At 44.0% G+C, this 27,172-nt stretch overlaps 1 protein-coding gene across 4 annotated transcripts; it reads right to left on the bottom strand.

The window, feature by feature from the left end:
- Window positions 1-463: 463 nt before the first annotated feature.
- GPR173 (G protein-coupled receptor 173) lies at window positions 464-23,536 on the bottom strand. 4 transcript variants are annotated; one of them, XR_004952849.1, is made up of 3 exons: window positions 22,600-23,536; window positions 1,819-5,491; window positions 464-1,467 (listed from the first exon to the last, which is right to left on the bottom strand). XR_004952849.1 is itself a non-coding variant. In XM_036226916.1 (3 exons), exon 3 carries the CDS (start codon window positions 5,185-5,187, stop codon window positions 4,066-4,068), a length of 1,122 nt encoding a protein of 373 aa, XP_036082809.1. In that variant the 5' UTR covers window positions 5,188-5,491; window positions 5,795-5,883; window positions 22,600-23,536; the 3' UTR covers window positions 464-4,065. The 4 variants fall into 4 exon arrangements, 3 of the variants coding, with proteins under 3 accessions (XP_036082809.1, XP_036082808.1, XP_015987995.1); XM_036226916.1 differs by adding an exon at window positions 5,795-5,883 and having other exon boundaries at window positions 464-5,491; XM_036226915.1 differs by having other exon boundaries at window positions 464-5,491.
- Window positions 23,537-27,172: the final 3,636 nt, after the last annotated feature.

Genomic DNA, 27,172 nt, shown 5'->3' with positions numbered 1-27,172 from the left:
CCCTTCCCTGACGTCAAGGGCGCATTCTGCCTCGCCATTGGCTGCCGGCCGCCGCCGCGGCGCTCACTCTCCCTCGACCTCTGCCCGCTCTCACGCAATCGGCTTGCCAACACCCCACCTCATCATTTTCCCATTGGCTCCCCTCCGGCCCGCCAATCATCGGCTGCCTCCCCACTCCCCCACCCACGACCAGAGAAAGACTGCGGGGCAATTGGCTGTGAGGAAAGCTGTGGGGAAGAAGCCCCTTTCCCTCACCCTTTCAACGTTTTATCCAATGGGAAAAGTACCAGTGGTTCTGAAGACCAAACAAAACAAAACAAAAAACAGACGCAGGCACTGAGCATGACGTACTCAAATTAAATCGGAAAGCCTGGCTGTTGTTCTTCCCCACTTCTCCCCTTCCTTCCCTTTGGCAACTACGCACTTCTTAAATCTTCCCCTGCCCCTAACTCTTCCCCTGCACCTGCCTCTGCCTTTGTCCCTGTCCCTGTCCCTGTCCCCGGCTTTTGCCTTGCAGCAAACTCTGTTGTGGCCCCTCGAGGCTCGGGTTGCCCCCAAACAAGCCTGGAATTCAGAAACCTAGAGCCTTTGGTTTGGGGCCAGGTTTTGACGTGGCATTTTCTATCTCTGCAAAATGGCTCTAGAAATAATCACGCAAAAAAAAAAAAAAAAAGAAAAAGAAAAAAGGAAAAAAACACTTCCTATACGTCATTAAAATGATGTGATTCAGTTCATCTGCTAGACTTTTCTAGGGCTTTCTCTTGATCTACTTCTTCTTCCCCTACTTTCCGCTCCCTTTTCCCAGTGTATGCTATTTTTAATTGTATTTGGGATTATTTTTGGCCAGATAGACGGTCTCTGGTGAGACATGTTGGTGGGGTTTTGGCTTTTGTCCGAGTCTATTCTTCCCTTTGTAACCCTCACCAAGTCATGGCCTCTCTCTGAACTCCTAGATTCCTCTCTTCTCAATGAAGCATCCCTAAAGAGAAGTTGTAAGAAACTGCCCATTGCACCCTTGTGGTAGCAGTGAACTGGAGGCAACCTAGAAACCCATCAGCAGAGAAATGGATAAGAAAAAATGTGATATATGTGTATAAGATGGACCACTAGAATGAATTAGATCTACATACAGCAACATGGCTGGATCTCTCAAAAACAGAATGTTGAGTGAAAAAAGAAACATAACAAGATTTATAGTACAATACTGTTTATGTAAATTAAAACACATAACAATACCATATATTTTTCACAGATACACATATATGTAAATAAACACATAAACGGTGGATTGGAAGGACAAACGTTAAATACACGAGTGGGTGCCTATGTGGGAGGGGGGATGGGATCTGGAATGGCTGATGAAGGGGACAAAACAAAACAGAATAAAGAATAAAAGGGCTTTGCATGGATCAGTGATGACATAGCGTGCCAAGAACTGAGGAGTCTGGTCAACTCAATTCTGTGCACCTGAGAGAATAAGTAAATAAATAGTAAAGTAATTGAGTGCCCAGGGAGCACTCTGGCTGGGTAGATTCCCAGGCTTGGGTCCCCACCCCCTCCCCCCACTGTGACAGCCTTACCCCTGAATTTAGTCAAAGCTTACCAAAGTTTCAGCTGTATACAGTGAACCCTTCAGAAGGCTCCTATCCCAGACTGAGCAGTCCTCCCAGAAGCCATTACTTTATGGGGGGCATTTCCTAACCCCATCAGTTCCCTCCAAGTCGGATCCCTAATTCACAATCCCCAGAGCGGTCCAGTTTTAGGAACACCTTATTTGGATTTTGGAGAGGAGACTGATAAAGGCGTTGGGAGTGGTACCTGGGGGTTTCAGGCTTTGGGAAGAGATGGGGTTCTCAAGTATCCTGTCCACCATGTTGGGAGCCTGGGCCAAGGAAGGAAGATCTCATGAGATGGGAGTCTACCATCTTATTACATACATACATATGGTTTTCAAGTTCCATCTCTCTGACCACTCTAATTCCTGTTGCAGGCACATACTCTAGTTTGTCTCCTCTCAATTAGATGCATACGTGCGTGTGTGTGCGCGCGCACACACACCATATATGTCTCCATATACAGGCATTTGCTCACATGTGTGTACCAGGCAGGGGTACCTACCCACACAAAATCACACAGACACACATCAATCTCACTCGATCATACCTCCCCACATGTGGTCAAGCAGACAGGACACAGAGACACACGCACACACAGTCAGAAAGAGAAAACATCCAATATAGCATTGTTCATTTCAGTTTTCCATTTACAAAATCCAATGGTGAATCCAGGCAGTTAGAAAAAAGAAATGGAGGAAAACCCTCCTAAATGTACCCTATCTACCCCTGTGGTCCTCCCAACCCATCCCTTGGAAAAGGCACCCCCATCACTATCACTGAGAGAACAAGTTCCCCCCTACCCCCAGTCTCTCAGCCACACTGGCCTGCCTTTCCAGGGCCACTCCACAGCCAGGCTTATTAATGTCTCTCCTGCCTAGAGTGCCCTCCCCATTCTTCTGGGGTCAAGGCTTCCCCAGTCCTGGGGCTGTGTTGGAGTAGGGTGGGAGCTTAGGACAAGGGCTTCAATAGGGAAGGGAAAGGGTAAATACAGATCTCCTCCTCCCCCAAGAAATGAGAAGGAGACAGAGAACCTGGGCAAGACCAGGCAAAAGAGTGCCAGCTTGGCTCCTCAGTCTACAAGAATTGGTTTTGACCTGATCTTAGAGAGGACTCTGCCCTGGGAGCGGGGCTAGAGATCTCCCACTTGGGGAATTTGGCTGCAGTCTGCTCCATTTTGTGGAGAAGTAAGGGTGAAGGGAGGAAAGGGGAGCAGGGTTGTTCAGGGGAAGAAGTCAGGGGACTGAGGGCCCAGAGGCCAAGGGCTACTAGTGAGGGGCTTGAGACTCGAGGCTTGAGGAGGACAAAAAGAGGTCAGATAAGAATGGACTCAAGTCCACAGTGCCTTGGAGCTCATACCACTACGAGATACCAAGGCCCCAAAAGAATTTTCATCTTCAGGAGAGTAGTGTGAACCCAGGAGACAATTCTGGGGTTGATTCCTCTCTGATGCCAGGCTCTGGAATCCAGCTACTCTGGGGAGTTCAGTTCTCTCCCTACATTTCCTTGGGGGCTGTTCCTGCTAGAATGGCACCCACATCAGCCCTATTGGGGCTGGAGTGGATTTCCATCATCAGGAAGAAGAATCGGGGACCGGAAATCCAGGAAGCAGCTCGAAAGAATGCAGCCAATCTCAGATCTCTCCAGCTCTTTGTGCAGCTCACATCCTTCGCTTCATCTATCCTGGGACCGTCCCGGGGGCCTGTATCCCTCCCCTCCTGGCTTCTCAAACAGATGCTCAAGAAACACTTGGGATGTTTGGACATGATAGGAAGTGAGAGGAGACCAGGATTGGGACCAGGGTTAGCCTAAAACATCACTGCACACAACACAGCAATTAAACATCCCTACTTCCTGAGGATCCTGCACCCCCTTTGGTCCCTCTGTCAACAGATCAATTTCTCCCTAAACACCCAGGCCTTGCTAAAGGACTTGGACGGGGAGGGTGCATGGGAGCAGAGGGGACCAGAAGAGCTCTGGAAAGTCTATTTTACAGGAAAAATTTCCCCCTTCTGGACGATGTCAGAAGGAGAGACATTAAAACAAGAAAGCCTGTCTCCTCAGCTGTTAGTAGAAAAACCTGCATTTTTAGCTTTGTTTTCTTTTTCTCAATTGGAGAGAGAGAGTGAGTGAGAGAGAGAGAGATACAGAGACAGAGAGGGATACAGAGACAGAGACAGAGACAGAGATAGAGAGAGAGAGACCATAGAAATGGAAAAGGAGGCAGTGGAGACAGGCCCTAGAACTAGAAACACCTCATTCCCAGTCCCCCACCCAGACCCCAATCCTGGGGAGGTGTTGGCAAAGGTGACTAGATTCTGGGTGGTTCGAAGAGCTGGGCTGGAACTCGGAAAGAAAGGCTCCTGTATGGGGGGGCCCCACCCCTTCCTTTCTGTTGGCCCCATCATAGTGGCCTTGACCTTCTCCCTGCCTGTCTGCCTACCAGCCTGCTTCACATGACACAGTAGGGTTCTCTGGGAGCCGGAGCACCTCCTGTGCCCCAGCAGGGGGCGTGAGTCCTCAGGCACTTCTTGAGGTCCTTGTTGAGCAGGAAGCAGACGATCGGGTTGACGGCAGCCTGGGCGAAGCTCATCCAAACAGCGGTGGCCAGGTAACGGTGGGGCACGGCACAAGCTTTCACAAACACTCGCCAGTAGCAGGCCACAATGTAAGGTGACCAGAGGAGCAGGAAGAGCAGTGTGATAGCGTAGAACATGCGGCCCAGCTGCTTTTCACCCTTGACCTCGTCCATGCCCAGCAGCCGCCGGCTGGCTGCATGCCCATTCTGCCGGATACCCAGCAGGGTTGGTGGCATGGGCCCACGGCCGAAGCCAGCGATCCAGTTGGCAGCAGCCTGGCCGGTGGCCCCAGGGCCATGGAATGTCCAGTTCTGGCTGATGGCTGGCACCATCTGCACTGGCTTCATCTTTCGGTGACGATACTCGAAGAGGAGCAGCTTGCCATAGACAGCATGTGTGGCTGCCATGAGCACAGCCAACATAAGCATGAAGCCCAGTGTGTCATTGGCCTTGAAGTAGCGATGCTCAAAGATGCACTGGTCCTCCTCACGGATAAACTTGTAGGTGCCCACGTCAAAGACGGGTGGGAAGGCCATGGCCACAGATAGGGTCCAGGCCATGCAGATGACGGCTGCGCATGTCCAGAGTGTCATGCGTTTGGCGTAGAAGCGGTGGTGGGCGATGGCCATGTAGCGGGTGACGCTGATGCAGAACAGCATGAAGGCCGCATGGAAGCAAAAGAGCACAGCCATGAAGGCCACAATCTTGCAGCTGAGCGCACTGAAGGTCCATGAGGAGCCGTGGCGCACAGAAGCCAGCACAAAGGGGAAGCAGACGGCAGAGCGGATGCCGTCGGCCAGGCACAGGTCCAGCAGAAAGTAATAAGGAGCCTTGTGCAGGGCACGCTCCTTGAGCACCAGCAGGGACAAAATGGCATTGCCTGCCAGGCTCACACACATGATCAGTCCCAACAGCACCAACTTCACATAAGCTGATGCTGATGGCGGGGACAGTGTGCCGCTCACCTCCTCGGGCTCTCCAGTGGTGTTGGCCATAATGAGGGGCAGGGGCTTCTCCCAACCCTATGGATTCAGCCAGTCGGGTACTCCATGGGCCCTATGGGGCTCCATCAGTGGTCCTGCTGGGCTGCACCTGCAAATGGGGGTAATGGGGGAGACACAGACACAGAGAGACAGATAGATGAGGGCAGGAGAGAGATAGAAAAACACACAGAAGCACAGAGACGGAGTGTAAAAGGATAGAACAAAGACATGGAAAATGATGACAAAGATATACATGGACAGAAATTCAGATGGAAATGGAGGGTATGAAAAAGAGTAAAAAGATAAAGAGAGAGAACTGAAGAGACAAGGAAAAGGGGAGAGAAGGAGAGAGGGACAGAGAGGGAGAGGGGGAGGCAGAGGGAGACGCAGAGGGAGAGGAGGTAGGGGGATATGGGGAGAAAAGAGAGAGAGAGAGAGAAGAAAAAGAGTGAGAAAGACATGGAAAGGTGAAGAAGAAACAGAAAGGGTAGTGTTAGTGTGTCTATGTGGCCCCCCTCACTTGCTCCCAGGCTGGTGTCAGGCCCTGCCCCCGGCCCACTTTTCCTACCCCCTCCTCGCTGGGTGAGGGTACGTCATCTGTCCAGATGTCCTTGGTTACCTGTTTCTTCCATTGGTGGTTCTGTAGGGTGGGAATGTTGGCGTGGCTCTTCTCTCTCTTTGCAAAGTTCTAACGTTGTGTTCTTCAAACTATTTTGATTGCCACCCATAGTTAGAAATACATTTTACATTACGAACTGGTAAACATACATGCACGTGCACATACAGCTAAGCCAAAGTTACACAAAACAGTACTGAATCTGTGTCTGAAAACTGTACCCCTATTAGTTTCTATTATATTTCGTGTTTTCTTTGTTAATACTGGTAGTCACTCATTAAATAGGTTTCTTTATTCATGATCAGGAATGTGCTTAGCCTGCTCAAGGAACAGAGGGAGAACCAGAGTGGTTGGAATGGGGCAGATAAGGGAGACAGTGGTAGAAGGTGAGGTCACAGAGGTGTCTGGGCCAGGTTGTGAAGGGCTGCAGGCCATGATGAGAACTTAGGTTTTTATTTTAAGTGAGATGGGGAGTATGTGTAAATATAAAGATGTAAGTATGCTGTGTGTATTCATTCACTGAAAACTATTGAGTATCTATTGTTTGCCAGGTACTGGGAATATAGTTGTAAATCAGACAGATAAAGATCCCTGCCCTTGTAGAACTGATATTCTAGATAATAGAGATACATAGGTCAGATAATAAGTTCCTAAAAAATAAAAAAAAATGGAGGGATGGAGGATAGGAAGTGTTAGAGGTGGGTGAGGTGCAATCTCAGATGAGGTAGACAGGGAAGGCTTCACAGAGGTGTCATCTGAGCAAAGATCTGAAAAAGGTGAGAGAATGAGCCATATGGGTATCTGGGGGAAGAGAAGTCCAAGCAGAGGGAACAGCTAAAGCAAAGGCCCTGAGGTGGGGCCGCACATGGAGCGTTTGCGGAAGTGCAAGGAGGTCACTGTGGGTGGAACAGAGTAAGCAAGAGGAAAGTGGTGGGAGATGAGGCCAGAAAGGTGGCAAGGCCAGATCACATAGGCCATGGTAAGGACTTTGACTTTTACCCTGAGTGAGATGGGAGCCATGAGCAGAGGCTTGATGTGATATGATCCGGGATTGAACAGGATCCCACTTGCTGCTGTGAGGAGCATGGACCATGGTGGCAAAGGTGGAAGTAGGGAGACTACCTAGGAGCCTCCCGCAGTAATACAGCTGAGAAAAAAAGAGCACCCCTGTGCCCTTTGCCCTGCTTTATTTATTTTCCTAAAATTTATCTCTTTTAATGCACTGTATAATTTACTTTTAAAACTTGGTTTATTGCCTGCCTGTCCCTGTGAGAACAAAGCTCCACAGGGCAGGGCTTGTAGACTCATATACTCTCCTCTAGAAGAGTGGTGCATAGCACATGGTAGGCCCTCAGTCCAAAGCTGTCAATCAATTGGCTGAGGGACTAAATGAGCTGGTGGCTCAGGGAAGGCTGCCTGGAGGCACCCAGATAGGGTTTTGCTGAAAGAGCAGCCTGTACATGGCACCCTGAAGTCTCAGAGCCGGTGCCAGTAGGCCATGAAAATTGCTGGGGCAGGGGCTCAGGAGAAGTGGGATTGGTCGGCCCCTTTCAGCAGGCCCCCAAGGCCTGATAGCTCCCACATAACTGTGGACCAGCTGGCAGACAGCTAGATGTGTGTAAATGTGTATACACACATACACACACACTTCTTATCCTTGAAGGGATGCAGGGGGAAAGTGATAGAGACAGAGAAATTAAATGTAAGAGAGAGTCAGAGAGACACACACAGATGGATAGAGAAGGAAATAGAAGGAGAGAGGCAGACAGAGATAGAGGAGGGAAGGGGAGATAGGGAGGAGGGAGGAAGCAGGGGGAGAGAGAGAAAGAGAAGAGGGCCTTACACATAGAGGAAGAGATAGAAATAGAGACAGAATGTGGAGGAAGAGCGTGAGAAAAAAGAGACAGACATGCAGAGAAACAGAGAGAATGGGAGAAACAGAGAATAGAGAGAGAGTAAAAAGAGAGACAGAGAGGGGGGCGGGGAGAGAGAGAGAGAGAGAGAGAGAGAGAGAGAGAGAGAGAGAGAGAGAGAGGATTGAGGTAGACAGAAGGGGAGGGATATAGCTAAAGAGAATGGATGGAGACAGAGGCATAGACAGACAGACAGAGGCAGAAATAAAGATGAAGATAGAGGGAGACAGAGAGACACACTAAGACCAAGAAGGTGGATTATGTGTAGCCCAGAGTCTTGGTACAAACAAAAATAAACATTAAAAAAAACTAACTAAAAAAAATAGTAGCAAAAAAACCCCCACAAAACCCCAGTGCTGCCTGGAAAGCTGAAGTGACTGTATAAATAAGTGAGAAGAGGGTTCTTTGATCACAAACTGGCAGCCACAGCCTAGGCCTATCCGAGGCTAAGGATGTGGGTGCATGCACGCAATACACACACCTTATCAGCCACCCTTAGACCTGTGTCACAGACAACTACATACTCACAGACACATAGCCTACTGAGATGGAGACCTACGGACAGCAACCAGGTCACACACACACACACACACACACACACACACATACACACACACACACACACACACACACTACAGAGTGTATTTCCATCAAGTTCCACAAATCCTGTTCACTGCCTCAGTCACGCAGGCACAGCATACCCAGCCTAAACGCCAGTGCTTTCCTCCTTAACAAAGGCATTACTGCCCCCTAAGGGACATTTTGGAAATGTGTAGGGGCATTTTTGGTTGTCACAAGGCTTCGATGTAGTGTGTCCTTCTAACATTTAGGGGTCCAGGGATCTGCGGGTCAGTCTGACACAACCAACATATGTTCCACATCACCTAGGGCTTTGGACTTGTAATGAACTAAACCTAGAATCTACCTCTATTTCACAGATAAATACAATTCCCCACCCACCCCTCGTTTTAATATACAGCATGTCTTTGAATAATGTTTCATTCAATGTCGTTTGGTTATAAGTTGAGAGGCTGTAGGAACTTAACTCTTGCTTATATCAATTAGACTATGCTAAAACTGGTTTTATAATAATATGTCGTTTTACCGCAGTTTCAAGAAACTATCAGCGATGCTAAATGAGGATTTACAGTACCCCAAATTATCCAGGAATCAGCCTATTATGTTACAACAGACTGTATTTTGTTTTGTGGAGCACTTTCCTTGAGTTGTTGACTATTTTGGAAAAAATCTCACCCCTAAGCCTTTGCCTGGCATTTTTCTGCTCTTTGTGCAAGGAGCAGCTTCTGATTTTTCCCTTTCTCCTTAATCCACGTTTACTTACTACAAGATGTTTCATGCCTCTAATTACTTCATTGAACTTCCAGGGGAATGTCAGGGCCAAACATTTACATACTGAAATATAAATTATTTTCTTACAAATCACTTTCCTTTTATTTTTTATTTATTTGTATGAAAGTTAGTACATTACGGCTATTATATAAAATTCTATATGTCTTTCCTTTTGAAATTATATGTGCAGAGAGATTATATTATTTAAGAACTTCATGTCCAGAGAGTAAAGGGGTGTTACAAAATATATTACATAAAAGATGGCGTTGGGTACAAGAGAGCTGAGTATTACTCATATAAATAGACACAGACACACACACTCACACATATACATGTGCAAGGGCCCATAAACCCACACACATGTATGTGCGAGCTGTCACACATAGACTCATATATACTCTTTGTCCCAATATACCTGATAATTCAAATCCTGACATATTCAGTCAAACCGTTGCAACACAGGTATGTAATCAGTGGCATACCTATATCATCACATATACAAACACCGTTACACACATTAACACTCAAAGTCACTTACATGCGACAACATACTCACATGCATTTGAACCCTGCTATATGCATACATGCACAAATACACACATATTTATACACAGACAGAATCTCTCTCAGATTCCCACTGATATTTTTGCATGGAGTAAAAAATAGGCAAGTAAAAAACTCCTCACATATATACACACATATAATACTCTAACACAGAGACTGACTGTTCCAAACCCTCTTACATTTATTAGTCACTCACCAACACAGATATGTACATCCTAGCACATATATACAGAAGCCCATGCATGGACACACTCACTTATGCAGAGAAGTATACCAGCTCCAACACACACATGCCGCTTAGCAGTATGCAAGTGCAAACAAACAGAAAAACTGCCCCTGTACACAGGCACACTTATACACAGACATGTGTACATACACAAACTTGCACACAACACACTTACTTAATATACACATCCTGCAACGGGTATACACTGAGACCATCCCGCACATGTTCACAGACCAGCCAATTTCTGCACACACAGGTGGAAACATTAGCAGAGATGCCAGGTGGACACCTGTCACAGCTGAGGGCCAGAGCAAGATGGGGCTGTGGGGGACCATGTGAAAAGGGAGGCTGTAAACATTTGGATGTCTCCTGTTATAATATTCCAGGTTGTATGATTATTACTTTGATTGCCTTGATTTATTATCAGTGAGGTATTTTTGGTTTTCCCCCATACATGTACGATGTTTTACTTTTAATTTGATCTCATTCTTATTTTCCACGACTTTTTTTCCTGCGAAAATAGAAGGGTTGTGTGATTGTTGCTGTTATTACTATTATATGATATTAGATATTCCTAAAGAAAATAAAATTATTTTGTTAATTTCCTTAACTGTTACTTCTTTATAAAAAAAACTTTTTCTTCTAGAACATTTGAGACATAAAAAAGTAGATAGAATCCTGTAATAAACCTCAGTGCACTCATCGTCCAGATTCACCAATAATCAATTCATAGGATCTTGTTTCACCTATAACATCCTGCACTTCCCCCACTTCCAGGATATTCTGAAGCGTATCTATTATATCATTTAGTTAATAAGTATTTCAGTATATAATATAATTTCTATAATTTCTTGGTTTACTTATTGATTTACTTGCTATTGCTTTTAATACTAACAATTAGCCAAATCAGATTCTTGGTGGGATTTCCTAATGAATTTCATAATTAATTATTATTTTTTGTTTTTAGATAAAAATATTTGTCAGTAAATGAATGAAGCCTGACCGTAGTTGAATTGAATTGATTCAGTAAAAGAAAAGCTAAGCCTTTGTGACTATTTCAGAGTGCCGTTTTCTTAAGAATGCAGATCTAAAATTTGTTTTTTTGAAAAAATCAGTTTTCAGAAGTCACAAGGGTGTGCTGACCCCTTCAATACTTTATATTCAATTTTTTTGGATTTTTCTCCCTAACAAAATGGACATTTTGATTAAAGCTGGAAAATCAGGAGACTCATAAGACAAATATAGTAGTCTCCCCTCCAAAAAATCCTGGATGTCCCTAATTAAAGCAATTTAAGGATCATCTCAAATTTGGATTTAGCTGCCCAATTAGTCATTTCTTCTTCAGCATAAATGTTTGATTTGTGTGGAAAAGTTATCAAAAGAAACTTCATTTCCCAGTAGGCTATGTTGGTCATCTGACCATAAAACACTCTATCATGCAGAGAAATATTTGGACATTTTAAAGCAACTGGAAGTGCAAATTAAGAAACCAGGCTCATTTATGAGATGGTTTAGAACATTTAGATGGAACTCAAGCAGCTAGTAACGGGGTTGCACGATTAGCAAGTAAAGCTAAGATGCCCCTTCCAGTAGAATCTCACATGTCAGCAGTCCGCCAGAAAATTGTCCACACTCCATTTGGAATCAATGGGGTAGAAAGAATAGGAAAGGGGACACTTTCAATTACTGCTGTTAGAAAACACAGTGATGACAGGTCAAAGGACATCTAGATGACACTAACCCAGAAGATTGCTGAATCAAAAGGATTTTTATTTTATATTGATGCATCTCTGGATGTTGATTAACTGTGCTTGGTTCACAGTATTAATCAGAAATACCAAAGAGAAATGCAAGAACTCCAAAATAAACTATGGTTGAAAAATTCAAAGCGATACATGAATATTTTGAAATATTGTGGAAACTGCAAAAGTCTGTAGACTGATGCTGCTTTCGTGATGGCAGGAAGTTTACATTTAGAATTTGTTCTAAAAAACCCCAGATTCATTCACCAATGAACCTTCACTTTATAAAAGTTTGCCCGTAGGTCTAATTTCCACAGTAAATGATGCTAGGTGAGTTTAATTAAATCCAAGTCACTACCTACCCATGTGTCAGGTTTCTGTGAAGCATTGGGATCAGTTCGCCCTTCTCTATTGTTTTAAACAATATCGTGTAAAGATTTTGTAAAAGACTTATGGGTTAAAAGAAAATTTTCAGCATTTCTTTGTGAATAACTTTCACTTTGCAGATTTGATGCTTACCGATTTCAACAAATGGCTGCTTGAGCACATGAATAAAATTACATTGAAAATTTTAAAGACACTCAAAAATATATAAAAGTATACTGACAAGGTTTATAGATTTGAAATCAAACTTCAACTTAGATGTGAGGTCAAGTATGGTTCCCTTGGTGATGTTTAGTTGGCATTAGGAATTGAATACTAAAAAAGACTTACTAAGATGAGTAGACCAATGTCTGTCTACTTAAGGGAAAAGCTTCATCATTATTTTGAAATACTCAAAATGAAAATTTTCTGTTGGATTCAAAATTCACAAGCATTTGTTACAAGAAATTTCAACATTACATTTCATTGGGAGAAAAGAAAGAGACATTAGATGTCAAGGACCTCACCTTTGAAACACAAAATTCAGACTAAAATTATCCAAGTTCTGCTTATTGATGAGAAAGGAGTCTTAACCAATAAAAACATACTCTTTGACCATTTGTTGCCACCTACACAGGCGGCAAGTAGTCACCTCTTGATGGCGACTACCAAAAGATAGAAGAGATCATGTAGCTATTTCAAGCATAAAACATGGGTCTCTGCCTTGCCATGGCAAGAACAAATGAGTTATAAAAGGGAGATGAAGAGAGACGTACGAACAAGAAGTTGTTTCATTTCTTTAGAGAGGTTGGTATGGTGTGGAAGCATCAGCCATATTCAACACTGGAAAATGCATCTGATGCTTCAGAAAAACTCAAATGGTACTTGATGTCTTCAAAGCTCATACTTTTGAGGTGAGCTTTGCTGTCCTGAAGAAGTATGCAGCTATATTTCATACATTCAAACCAATTACTGAGGACATTAGGGCAAAATGTGCCTGAACGCCCTCCATGGAATGGATCCTATCTTCAACAACATGCCTTCCAAGACCAAGAAATGGCAGGACACGATGAAAGCTTATGTTCATGTTGAAACTAATAGTTACTTGCTTCGTTTGTTTTGTTTCATTTTGTTTGTTTTTACCAAGAAACACAACAACTTGATGTAGAAGATCTATGCTCAGCGTCAACTGATTTACCGAATCATGATGACAATAACCATAAATGAATTAAATGACCATAAAATAAATCAAAGCAGTCATGAACAAAGGCTCGGAAGAAGTGGGCATGAAGAATGTTGACCACTACTAATCTGCATTGGTGAATAAAAACGTTATGGCTCCAGAAGTGAGCTCAAGTGTAAAAAATTCTGAAAAGGTATCATTTGAAAGTTGTATGTAAATTCAATATTTAATAACTCCCCTAAAACTTCGTATTTGTTTTTCTTACCACAGTTTGTATAACATAACAAAAATGTAAAGAATTTCTTTTCATCAAATCTCAGTACCCTTAAATCCTCTTCAGTTTACTCTAATGTGCTATACACATATTTCACCTTCTCTGTGTGCTGGGTTATGAATGCCCTAATACATTCACATCTAGTCACATTGCACAGATACACTAGCACACAGAGACAGATATGTATGTGCACACAGGCACATGTGTACATGGAGAGTCAAATTTGCACTCACATCCAGACTTACACCAGCTGATAAGTGCAATCAAGTGCCCACACAAACACACACAAATACACACACACACACACACACACACATACATACCTCCTCTTCTACATAGAAACAGGCAATCTGTATAGGTGCCCATCTACCAGCAAATTAAGCAAAGATATACAAAACACATACATATACACACACCTATATAGAAATATAGGCCTAAACAAAGACACACTCACGTGGGCACATGTAGACACATATACCTACAGATCAAATCATATGGACTTACATGCTGTCAGACAAAATCATGCTTGCACAGACATAAGAACTGACATGGAGCAAGCCCTGCTCACATTCTACAGATCTAGGCCCTCCCCTACCCTAGGCTCTTACACTAAGAGATTAAAACCCACTGTCTTATGCAAACCCTGCCCTTGCACACATACATATATAAATCGCAGTATATAAATCTGCCCTGGCGCACGTACATATACACAAAGTATAGATATGCTTGCACATACAGGCACATCACTCAGGTTCACTGCTACACACACAAAGGTAGGTGGGCATGTGGAACAGAGAAGACTCATGCATTTACACCCACACAACCATTGATACTTATAAACACAGATACACACAAACCCTCAGATGCACACACTCATGCACGGCCACACATACACTCACACAACACAGATACACACATCCTAGTACATGGCCAGATATGCACAAATCTTTTATACACATACACACTCATCATCATCATCATCATCATCATCATCATCATCATCATCATATACAAACCTCGATACCAACCTTCTTACATTTACAGACACAGCAGAGATTCACAAGCACACATTTACATCCTGACCACTACACATCTGTTTACATATTCAGATAAAAACACACACACACACAGAAGCATGCTTAAATATGTCAAAATACTAGCAACACAGGTAATATCCACACCCACATAGATAAAACACTACCACAGATATAGGTGTGTGCACTCATACATCCAGGTGTATGCACTGGGAAATACACACTCAGGTTCAAACCCTCTCCATCATCCTCCTAGACACACATTTCCTTTCTCATACTCCCATGGTTTTATATATATAGTGGGACACACATAGGTACAGACCCAGTTTTATATACAAACACACAGTTTTTTATACAAACAGGATATGTTCATTCCTCAGACATACACATAGATGCAGATAATGTAGTAAATATGCACACAGAAACTACCTCATTCACAGGTGGATACATACTATTACTTACACATTAGCACGTGTATATCTAGGAAAGATATATACATACATATATATTATATATATATTCATACACACGATCACACACACTCACAGACTATCAAACTCACAAATCACCTAGATACACCTATATCACCTATACACCATTCAGATAAGTCCACACTCACATACAGACACACTCACATTCTCAGATACATTCCCTACCCAAATATACCAAAACACTCTCGCACACACTAGCCAGCTATGTTTAAATGCACACATCTCCACCCAGATACTCTCACACTCACACACCCTGAACAGATTGATCTATACACTCTTTCACACACCACCCGGATACACCCTATCTCTCCCTCACACGCCATCCAGAGAGAATGCCACACATCTTACTTACATAAACCCACCCTCATTTGCTCCAACCCAGATGGGTGTACAGTCTATTTCTCACACACACTATTCACATACACCCACTTTTACACACATGCCCAATACTGACACAGCCACAATTTTTCACACACATCCCACCTAAACACACTCATCCTCATACATACGCACCTCAAACACACTTACACTTACAGGCACACCACCCATATACAGCCACACTTATGCAAACTCCCCAACTCAGTATACCTACATTCTCACATTCAACATTAAAATACCCTCAAACTTATCCCCTCCAACCCAGAACCCTCATACCCAACCCAGACACTTACAATCTCTCTCACACACAGTATCAAGACACCCCCACGATTACACTAACACCATTCAGAGACACTATACTTACATACACTCCACCAAGATACACTTAAAAATTCCCAATCTAAATATATCCAAATACAGATATCCACCTAGACCTAACCAGAGACACTCACTCACTTATCCATATACACCCACACTTTCTCATGTTCTTTCTGTCTCTTTCTCTGTCTCTGCCTCTGTCTCTCTCTTTTCTCTCTCTCTCTCTCTCTCTCTCACACACACACACACACACACACACACACACCCCAAACACAGCCCCAGTAACAAAGCCCTACCCATGTCTAGCCACCCTCTTGTACACACACACCATCCTATATGAACCATTGAGATACATTCACCCCCAAGAGGCATCATCTAGATACACTCCACTATCATCTAGATACATTTGCATTCACACACACACACACACACACACACACACACACAGCCCACCGAGAATTGTCCAACTCTTACACATGCTGTCCAGGTGCATCTCCCCAGACACTTCACTGCCCGGATACATCCAAGCTTTCATCCCCTCCACATTACCTAGATGCACGCACACTCAAACACACATTTCTTACGAAGATATGCCTCCCAAACTGTTTCTTTCAAAACCCCATTCAGTTATACACAGACTCACATACATACCCAAGTACATACACACCCAGATACGCAACCAAAACTCTCACAGCACACCATTTAGATATAACTTAGTACACACTCTGCCACCCAAGTACACCTGTGCTCTAACCAACCCATCACTAGATACACTCACATTCAAACACACTCCACCAAAATACACCCCCTTACTGTCTCACACACAGCCTAGATGTACCCCTACATCATCCAGATATACCCACTCACACCCCCAATATACTCACACTCACCCCTGGTCCAATTAAACACAAACACTTACAGTCCACCAGATAATACTCACACACTCCTCCCACCAAATACACCTGTGTTCTCACATCTCATCACACTCAGAAACACCTACACTCCCTCTTACACATACGCTCAATTCAAATCCTCCTTTTCTCTTAGTCACCATCATCTAGAATACCCACACAATGCAGATACATCCACACTCTTACATACACCCACACATCCCATCCTTAGTGCACTCCAACTATATACACACTTGTATACACCCCAACCCTCACCAAGATGTGCCCAAATTCTCTCTCTAACACACACACACCATCTAGATATACTCCATCATACACTTCCATTGCCTAGGTACACTCGTGCTCTTACCCACCTACACATCATCCAGATATACCCACACTTGAATGCCCCCGCCCCAATTCACCCATACTCCTACACACATACTCTACCCCAAAGCACCCACATCTTCTCTTTCACAAACAACACAGATACATTCATACTATCAAGCACATACATAGTCTAGATACCCCCACTCTCTCTTTCACCATCCAGATACCCATATATGTCATATATGCCAATGTGTGTCAAATATACACATCCTCACGCATATCCCCACGCAGCCACACCAAATGTCTCACTTGTACTGTCCTTCACCCAAATAGGCTGATGCTCTCATAGTACCCCACAAACACACCATTTACATGCATCCTCACTCACACTCATTCTTCCCAAATATAGGTTTCCCCTGCTACTCAAAAGTAGAGCATTCCTATGAAATCTTTTGTAAGCCGAAATACTGTAAAGTGAAGAGTATCCTCCGCTTTCCGAAAGTTCGCATTATGCCATTTAGCTTTTACAAAAAAAAAAAAAAGGGCCATTACCTTACTAATGTAGGTCTTTTGTGAAAGGGAAGTTGCTAACGTGAACTTCTGGAAAGTGGGGAATACCTGTACACCCAAGTGTCTCACATACACATCCTACCCAGAAACACCAAGGCTCTTTCTTACATACACACAATCCAGATCTCTCCCTTTCTCTCTCTCTCTCTCTCTCTCTCTCTCTCTCTCTCTCTCTCTCTCTAACTCTCTCTCTCTATCTCTTTCTCTATCTCTGTCTCACCAAATATACCACCTCTTACACACACACGCACTGTGCTCTACCCAGACATACCTTCACTTATACATGTGCGTTCACATCTATATTTCACCTGGATGGCATAATTTTGGTGCTCTCTGTAAGCACCAAACCTACCAACCCTAGACACCATACAATGTCATTCTGTCCTGGGCCTTTGATGGTGGGGTAATGGGAAGGGAGGTCTTTGTGTTTTAAGAAATCCTTTTCTAAAGCAGTCACAGGCCCCCTTCCCTAGTAGGATATCAATCATGACTGGTTCCTACTTCTTTTCTTTTATTTAATTTTAGTTTTTTTTCTTTATTATTATTTTTTAAATTAAAGTTAACATTCAATATTGTATTAGTTTCAGATATACAGCATAATGGTTGGACATTTTTATGGTTTACAAAGTGATGCTCCCAATAAGTCTAGTACCTACCTGGCACCATACATAGTTATTACACTATTATTACTTTTTGAGTATGAAAGATGACAGGAATTATCCTGAGATCCCCACAAAAACCCAGCACATGGTCAAGACCAGAGAGGCCCCAGAAGAGGGTCATGGATCACTCAGGTGTTATAGCTTGCCATCTTGTAGGATGTCTACATAGTCAGAATGAGACATGGTTTAGTAGGGTGCCACTGACTCTCAGACATGCACACAAACACATGCTGGGGTACACAGAGTATCATACAGATTTATAAGTACCCACCCTATCATCCCCTTAGTGATAGGACCTATCTGCCTAGGCTCAAGGCCAAGTATCTCTCTCACACACACATACCATCAGAGAGACACATGCACAAATACCTACATTCATCCCTACACATAGGCACACTCACAGTGATGCACACTCACACTACACTTGTCCTACATGTGCACATCTATTTACTTTCAAACATAGGCATATATGCATGACACACATTTGCATGACATGATACTTATGAAAGACATATGTTCACTCACAAACACAGGTGTACACACAAGCATACGTAATGCATGCCCACAGATAAGCAGACTCTGTATCATATCCAACAAGATAATGAACAAACATGATACACAGAGATAAATTCCTGAATGTATACACACACAGCTCAGACATTACCATATAAGCATATTCATACACACTCATACATCGGTGTACTTGTACATATAAACACCCAGACATACACGTTTGTCAATGAGATGAAGTATTCATATACAGACATTGTAACACAGAGACTTATACACATAACTGGGTATGTACACCTATGAGCATATTCTCATGCACATGGATTTGTACAGCATTCATTCCTCTATGCACACAATCAGACATGTAGATACAAATGTACTTGCAAAACATATTCACACAATCAGTCAGATATGCACACCATGCACATTCCACACACACATACACCCATATGAGAAGCTATACAAACAAAAGAAGATTCATTTACACTTACATTTCCAGACAGACTCTGACACAAAGGTATGTTTGCACACATAAAAGAACAGACACATATTCTCACATACTTGTGTATCTGCACAAGAAGAGTTGGTAACACCCATCACAGACACACACATGCAAAGACATCTTCATGCACACACACACTTATTAGCCATTTACACTGTTCTGCAACATACATTCCAGAATAAATAATGGTATATAAACACAACACACATATGCAAATAATTAGAACTGTCCAAACTGGTACATTCACATACTTGTACATTCAGACAGGCATATTCACACAAAGAGATGTGCACGAACATACAGGAGATATACAGACATTTTTGTTTCAATGTACACACAGCCAGATGTTTACACATACTAACATATACACAATACATTCAGTTACTCACATATCCACACTCATACTCAGAAATTCCACATTCATATAACCACATACCCACACTCATATTCAGAAATTCAAACAAAACACACGATACGTGCACCCAAGTATTATGAAATGTAGTTACTCCTGCATACTACAATCAGACATGCATTCACACATAACTGTACCCACAAACACAATTAGACATGTATACAAATGTATCCATCCATCTATGCGCACAGCCTTGTGTGTGTGTGTGCATATACCCCCCAGCTATACTCATATACATAATCAAATGTGCATACCTAGGCATACCCACAAAATATATTTTCATGCACAAAACATGTATTCACACACTCTCCCTTATCCACGCAATTAGTTCTCCTTATACCAGTGTGACTATCTACACTAACATTTCCCCAATCATATGTGGACCCATAGGTCTGCCTACAGACAAAATATACTCAAACGTGCACACACAGAAATATACATAATTCAAAATGCTGGAGCATCCACATGGACATTCACACACAGGCCTATTCATACATATACATGACAGATACACCCACGCAGAAACATGTTCGCACACACATACACTGCTATACACACATGGACACACACACACAAACACACCATTTAAATACACCTACATGCATATGCGCACATGGGCACACACAAATATACACAATCAGATACAAGTAAGCATTCACCTAATTGGACCTGCCTACCCAGGTATTCTGAAACCCTCACACTCATACACATATAATCAGATATGCACACTCAAAGACAAATTGATACCACATACACACATAACCAGACATTCAACAGGCCTATTGACTCAGAGAAACACACACTTACTCAGGCTCAGAATCAGACATGTCCATTTGCTCACCCAGGTAGACATGCAAAGTCATACCCGCACCCCTGTTATACACACAAAGCCTATCCAAGCACCCACACTCGCATACACCATCACGACTTGCTCACACACAGAGACTCTTATACATCCACTGTGCCCATGAACAGTCACACACACACAGATTGCACACATAGCCACACATTTTCAGTTGCACATATATACCCATGCTGAAGACCAGATGCATCTGGACCACAGTGTGGGTCCTTTCCCTTCCACAACAAATGCTTCTTCAGAAAAGTCTATTCTATACTTCTATGCCTCCACATAGGGGGTCTTCTGAGCCTCAGTCTTTCCCTTTCTTCTCCTCCCAGGTCGTGAGGACCCTTCTTCAGTCACTGACCCCTTGCCCAGTGTTCCACCACATCTCAACACCAGAAACCAGCCAGCAGACCCCACTGTTACCCAGTCCAGGTTCTAGGTTAGCAACTCCCTGGGACCTGCACCCCACAGGTCTGGTTGCTGCATGGGCCACATCCCAGTTCTAACCAAAGCGCTTCACTCTCAGAAGCTTCAGACTTGTCTCTGGGCCCTGCCAGACACTGACCACAGGCCAAACTCTCGCCAAGTCGCCCCTCAACAGGGGGATGCATACATCACCAGGGCCAGGAATGCTGCAGGCTGTAAACCAGGCCTCTGCTAACTCAGGGATAGGGTAGGGGGTGGTGGTGATCTAAAGCTTCTGTGTGTGTTTGTGAGTGCACGCGCGCAGGTGTAAGCACAGACAGGGGCAAATGTCGGGAAAGAAGCTTGGAATGGGGTGAGGGCACGAGGCTCTGCCTACAGTCACCACTTATCATTCACTACAAACCAGGAGTAACAACATAGAGCTGCTTCTGCCTCCCTTACATTACTCCTCATTTGCTTACCTGCTGCCCTCCCCAGATCTCTGCCAAGACCCTGGAGAAAAGGGATCAGTGCCTCCCCCAAATAATCAATAACAATATTAATCGTGAACAATCAGCAACGATATTGACCATGAGCTTTGCTGACATTGCTTCAGGGCTACTTCTATGTATATCCTTTATTTGCATGCACCAACTCGTTTAGTCACTACACATAACCATGATGGAAGGGTCACTTTTCCAGTCTCTGACAGATGGGAAAACTGAGGTTTAGGAAATGGCCTGCTTTCATTAAAGTTGCAGAGCTAGTAGTTGGGGGAAAGAGTCCCCGGAGAATCCATGTTATCCATGTACTAGGCTTTCTTGCCCCTTCAGGGACCACTGGCCACTGTGTACAAGGCCATAAGATCTGAGGATCCCAGACACAACATAAGTGTCTCAAACAGAGATAGACAACCTTGTGATGGAGGCCAGGGCCCACACTGTTTGGACAACTGTGTTGTGTCTGGCCCCTGCAGGTTGTTGTGAGATGTGGTCCTTGACTTCGCAGAGCTATCAGGAAGCCTAGGGCCTGGAAGTGCTCCCCATTCCCACTTCACCTTTCTTTTAGCCCTACGGTGGCTTCCTACCCCTAGCTGGAATTCACAGCATTATCTTCAGTGGTGAGCGAGCAAAAGTCTGCTACCTGTGGGGAGAGACAGAGGAGGGAAGAAAGCAGGGAGGGAAAGAAAGAAGGAAGAAAGGAAAGAAGGAAGGGCAGAAAGGAGAGGGAAGGAAGAAGGAAAGAGGGCATAGGGGTGCTCTGGGATAGAAGCAGCTTCTCTGTTATGTCTACTCACTTGCCTGCTCACACACACAGACAGACACAAACACAGACCCTGCATGCAGACCGAGGAACCTGGAGGAGAGTGGAAGAGGGGAAAGAGGAAGAGGAAGCAGCTGCAGGAGGGTGAGCCTGCCCAGGATGCAGGCACTGTGAGGAGAGCATGGCCTGACTCCCAGGCATGCCTTCCACAGCTAGCACACAAGGAAATGTTAACACAGCCTCGTGCCCAAGTGCAACCATAATGATAAAAATAGACCCCGGTTGAGGAAACAAGTGGTGGTTCCCTTTCTCATGGGATATTTGTGATTGGGAAATATGGGGATGGATACAGGACTCTCTAGGCTTGGGTGCCCAACTAGCCCTTATGATGGAGTGGAAAGCGAGAGAGAGAGAGAGAGAGAGAGAGAGAGAGAGAGAGAGAGAGAGAGAGAGAGAGAGAGAGAGAGATCGACAGAGAAAGACAGAAAGCATGACAGTAATGGAGACTCTGAAATCTGTATGGGGAGACAGAAGAGAAGTCCTAGCCCCCCACCCTTGGTGAAGGGATGCTGACTACTTACCTGGGCTCTCTCAGCAGGGCTGTCTTGGAATCCAGGGAGAAGGCTCAAGCTGTCTCACCAAGGATAAACCGCAGCTCAGGCCACATTGTGGGGCCCTCAGTGATCTGGCGGCCAGTGACACTACTGCTTCTGTTGCCTTGGATACAGCTGGGCTGGTCTAAATTGCCGACATCAGAGTAAGCAGGTACCAGAGGGGTGCACTGAGCAAGGCTGGGGGTGTTGGGGAACACCAGGTGGGTGGCATACAGACTTGGGATGCCCAGCTAGCTGGCAGGTGGGGGTCCCAGCAGGCGTTCCCTGCACTACACACTCCCACTCCCATCTTCATGCCTCCACCAATATGAGAGGGGGCCAGTACTGGCCCCTGCTACCCTGTCTGTCCACCTGGCTGCCGGTCCCTCCTTCCCCCCACCCCCTGTCTGCCTGCTGGCCAACGCCTTTTGTCCTCAGAAGACACAGTCCCTGTGGGGCCTCTGCCAAGCCTCTAGCAGATGCTCAGGGCCTGGGGCTCCTCCCTAGGAGCACTCGGGCCATGGCCTGGAGAGAGCCCCAGGTTGAGGGGGCTCTCATCCAGGCTCACCCCGCTCCCTAGGCCTGGCGGGGATGGGGAAGAGGTGCAGGTCCACAGCCAGAGGCAGCAGCAGAGGTGGTGTTGGGGAGGGGATGGACGCCAGAAAGAGGGGGTGGGGTGAAGAGAGAGGCTGGCCTGATAGCTGTGTCCCGGGTTTTAGATCCGGGTTGAAGAGAGTGGCTCAGAGCATCATAGAGGGGGTCCTGATGAAAAACAGGGGCACCACGGGCCTGCCGGAGGGACCATCCTGGCCTGGGAACCACAGAAGCTCACACAAATTCAGGTCCCAAGATGTTAAGGACACTCAGCCTGGATGGGGCATCAGCGGAGAGCCTAGAGCCCTAAGCTGTACCCCATCTTGTGTCTCCGTCCCCCCTCTCCTGGATTCGCACGGTCCCTGCCTCAGGGGCGGGAGGAGGAGGGAGGGGGCATGGAGGGAGAGGGAGGGAAGGAGGGAGGCTGAGCAAGCAGGGAGACTCCCAGCCGCCAGCCTGGTCCTCCCTGGGGCGGGGCGGCGGGGAGCAGGGCGGTTGGCAAGGCCAGGGAGCAGCCGGCTGGCTGGCAGGCCAACTGGGTGGGGATGCTGGCGCGGCAGCTGTGCTGCCAGGACAATAGCTGGCTGGAGAAGTCAAAGCTGGCTGGAGAAGTCAAACCCTGGTCTCTCGTAGATGCTCGAGAGAGGCATTCGTGGAGGTGGGGAGAGGAAGCCAAGAGGTGCTTAGAGAGCAACACACAGGGGTTGCAAGTGCAGAGGAGGGAGGGATGGGTGGTCTGGGATAGGGGCAGAAAGATCCTGTGGAAGTTTTTTAAAAACTTTGGGATGGGAGGATACTTAGAGCTCTGAGAGTTGGGGTAGATGACCTTATTTAGAGTGGATTCTGTAGGCATTTTCCCAGCAAGGCCTGGGGATGCGCTGGTGGCTTGTTGGGGCAGGGAGGGTTGTCCAGCTCTGAACAGCCCCTCTCAGGACATCTGTGCCATCCCTGCTTTCTCTGCTCCAGTACACAGGCAAACACCCATACTTAAGGCCATGTTCTAGGACAGCAGAATGGGACAGGTGAGGAGAAAGCCTGGTAGGCAGAGATTTGAAGACATGGAAAAAATATTTCTGTCCTGAATGGATAAAATTAAAACCAAATGATGCCATAGTGAGTCCCTTAATTTATAGCATTCGAGAATTCCAATTCTCTTGATATAAGCAAATTTCTTTCCCTTGTTCCCTTGCCCACTGGTTTACCCATTTTTAAAACATGCTTTATGCTAGGCCCAGTAGTGGGCACTGGGAATATGGGTAAATCGGACTTGCTCTCTGCCCTCAAGAAATCTTTGCTCTACTACCAAACTGATGTCCTGCAGCCCACTTGCATCTGAATCCCTTGGAGAACTTGTGAAATGTGGATTTCCAGGCCTAACTCTCAGAAATACTAATCTAGGAGGTTTGAGATGAGGCCCTCACATGGTTATTTTTATGCCCACTGAAGATTAGGCACCATACTTTGGAGAAGGAGAAAAACCCATGAGTCAAAGATAAATTCACAATGGAAACTAGAAAATATTTTTAACTGACAGTTAATGAAAATATTACATCCGAAATCTCGTGGGATGCTGCTCAGGCTATGCTTAGAGAGAAGTTTATAGCCTTAAATTCTCATATTATTTTTTAAGAGATTGAAAATTTATCTTAAAGAGTTAGAAAGAACAAATTAAACTTAAAGAAAGTAGGAGAGCAAAAACAAAGAGCATAAATAGATGAAATAGAAAAACAGAACTACAATAGAGAGGTTCAACCAAGCTAAAAGTTCTCTGGAAAGACTAAACATAAAATGATAAATCCCTGACACTGATCCAGAAAAAAACAGATAGAACATAATTAGCATCAGGAACAGTACAGAGAGCACTACAACATGGGTCACAGATATATTAAAATATAATAAGACAGTATTATGAAAAGCTTTATACCAACAATTTTGAAAATTTTGATAAAGTGGAACAATCTCTGGAAAAATACAATTCACTAAAACACACGAAAAAATTTAAATCTGAATAATCCTATAACCATTAAATAATTAAATTATAATTAAAAAGCTTCCCGCTAGACTCAGAGACTGTCAATGGTGAAGTCTACAGAATATTTAAAGAAAAAAACCATCAATTTTTTAATTTTATGCAAATTTTTCTTCAAGGGAATTGAAGAAAAATTATATGATCACTTTAATAGATTTAAAAAAAAGCATCATGACAAAAAACTTAGCAAACTTAAGTTTGCTAAAAATATAAGAGAAATTCCTTAATTTAATGTACGTTATTTGCAAAAACAAAACAAAACAAAACAAAACAAAAAACCTATAGCAAATATCGTACCTATTGGGGGAATGTTAAATATTTTCTAAGATTGGGAATGAGGTGAGGATGCCCACTATAACCACTTTTATTCAAATTGTCCTGGAAGTCCTGGCTAGTGTACTAAAGCCCGAAAAATAAATACAAGGCATAAGGATTAGAAAGGAAGGTATAAACATACTTCATTTGTAATCAAGAAAATATGAAATAAACCAAACTCACTAGAAAAACATAATACTGAGTGTAGGTGAGAATGTGGAGTGACTGGAATTTTCATACAGTGCTGATGAGAGTGTAAATTGATATAACCACTTAGGAAACTGGTTAGCAATATCTGCTAAAGGTGACCATATGCACACCCCATAACCCAGCAGTCCTATTCCAAGGTATATGCTAAACAGAAATGATTATATACGATAATGTTAATAAAAGCACTATTTGTAATAGTCCAAACTGGAAACAGCTCAAATGTCAACAGAAGAATGATAAATTGTGATATACTCACATAGTGAAATACTACACATCGATGAGAAGAAATGCCCTACAACTACATATGAAAATGTGGGTGAATTCTGCAAGTATTATACTGAGCAGGATAAACCATACACAAAAGAACACATAATACATAATTCTATGTATATAAAGTTCTAAACCAGGTGAAACTAATCTATGGTGATAGACATCAGAACCAGTATTGCCTTTGGGGTCTGAGCAGGAGGCCCAAGATACTTTCTGCAATGCTGGGAATGTTTGTTTCTTGAGTTCGGTTCTGATTACATGGGTGATTACTTAGTAACAATTTGCTGAGAGCTTTTCTTTGTGTTATACTGCAATAAAAGATTTTTTTTAATGAAAAAGTGAAATAAGAAGTCAGATTGTTTCATCATAATGAGAGGTAAAGATGGGAACAGGGAGCCGTGGGAGCTCAAGGGCCTCAGGAGCAGTATTGGGCAAGACAAGTGTAGAAGTGGAAGTGAGTTGGAAGATGTTTAAGAGGCAACATAGTATAGTGGTTAAGAGCACTGAATATTAAAAATAAAATATAAAATATTCTGCCTTCAAGTTGCTTGGGTTTGAATTCATGCCTCTTTCCCTTCTTGCATAAGTTCCTTATTTATTAAATCGGGTAATAATAGTGCTTACAACACAGGGTTGTGATGATAAATGAAACAATATTTGTAAAGCATTCATAATAATGTCAAGCCATACAATTAGTAACATCCACGTCTTGATTAAATTAAAATGGAGCCTACATGAGTGAAACAGCCCATACAAAGACTTTGGTGAGGAGTGCTGTCTCAGAAAGCCAGATGTGTTTGGAACACGGTGAAGGCAGTTTGCTGTGGCCTGGGTAAGAGACGCTTCTCCAGCATTGGCCAGACCCTGAATGCCAGGCTAAGGATCTCAGACTTTTCCTCGAAGACACAGATATTGACCTTGACTCTTGCTATCTTGGTTTGCCCTCAGGTAACCTCCAACTCATGTCCTTTTGAAGCCCTCAAGAGAAAGGATTGTTCTGGTGAGATCATTCGAAATGTCCAGGAACATTGATGAGGGAAAAAGGGCTTGCAAAGTTGGGTGGCAGAGGCTGGCTAGACTCAAGCTCCCATCCTACTCTGAAACAACTTTCCTCCCTTAGCAGGGAGAGAAAAATTTCTACAA

Source organism: Rousettus aegyptiacus, unplaced genomic scaffold, assembly GCF_014176215.1.
Source record: "Rousettus aegyptiacus isolate mRouAeg1 unplaced genomic scaffold, mRouAeg1.p scaffold_m13_p_9, whole genome shotgun sequence".
NCBI lineage: Eukaryota > Metazoa > Chordata > Mammalia > Chiroptera > Pteropodidae > Rousettus > Rousettus aegyptiacus.
Note: the sequence above shows the minus strand (reverse complement) of the source record. Positions and strands in the feature narration are given on the sequence as shown.

Coding starts and splice junctions, on each gene's coding strand:
- GPR173 (XM_036226916.1), bottom strand. CDS start 5,187: ATGGCCAACACCACTGGAGAGCCCGAGGAGGTGAGCGGCACACTGTCC.